At 21.7% G+C, this 520-nt stretch overlaps 1 protein-coding gene across 1 annotated transcript in view; it reads left to right on the top strand.

The window, feature by feature from the left end:
* EMH_0086700 (uncharacterized protein) overlaps positions 1–232 on the top strand; it is a gene marked incomplete at both ends in the record, with an annotated part of 1,389 nt that extends 1,157 nt beyond the window's left edge. Inside the window, one exon of the mRNA XM_013501063.1 lies at positions 223–232. Within this exon, the coding sequence (XP_013356517.1) occupies positions 223–232 (10 nt within the window). The remainder of the gene's footprint in view (positions 1–222) is intronic.
* Positions 233–520: the final 288 nt, after the last annotated feature.

Below are 520 nucleotides of genomic sequence, written 5' to 3'. Positions count from 1 at the left end.
CAGTCGCCGCCCAAGGCCACGAGGGTACCCATGTATAGACACCAGCGAAGGAGCCGCGTACGTTTGTCTTTATTTTTTTTATTTTTTTATTTTTTATTTTATTTTATTTTATTTTATTTTTTATTTTATAAATGAAGACGTTTGTCTTTATTTGTTTATTTATTTATTTTATTTATTTTTTTATTTATTTATTTATTTATTTTTTGTTTTTTTTTTGTTTAGGGCCCCCTGAAGGGAGAAGAGGAGACAAAAGAAATCGACGAAGAGCTCACCACCAAGGGGGGGCTTGGGGTACTTTGTTTTTTTATTTTTTTTATTTTTTTTATTTTTATTTTATTTTATTTTATTTTTTATTGTTTTATTTTTTTATTTTATTTTATTTATTTCTTTTTTATTTATTTTTTGTATTTTGTTGTATTTATTTTATTTTATTTTTTATTTTATTTTATTTTATTGTTTTATTTTTTTTGTTTCGTTTCTGTGTTGTGTTTCTTTGTGTAAATAAATAAATAAATAAATA

This window comes from Eimeria mitis, genomic scaffold (genome assembly GCF_000499745.2).
Source record: "Eimeria mitis Houghton genomic scaffold, Emh_scaff6249, whole genome shotgun sequence".
Lineage (NCBI taxonomy): Eukaryota > Apicomplexa > Conoidasida > Eucoccidiorida > Eimeriidae > Eimeria > Eimeria mitis.
Note: the sequence above shows the minus strand (reverse complement) of the source record. Positions and strands in the feature narration are given on the sequence as shown.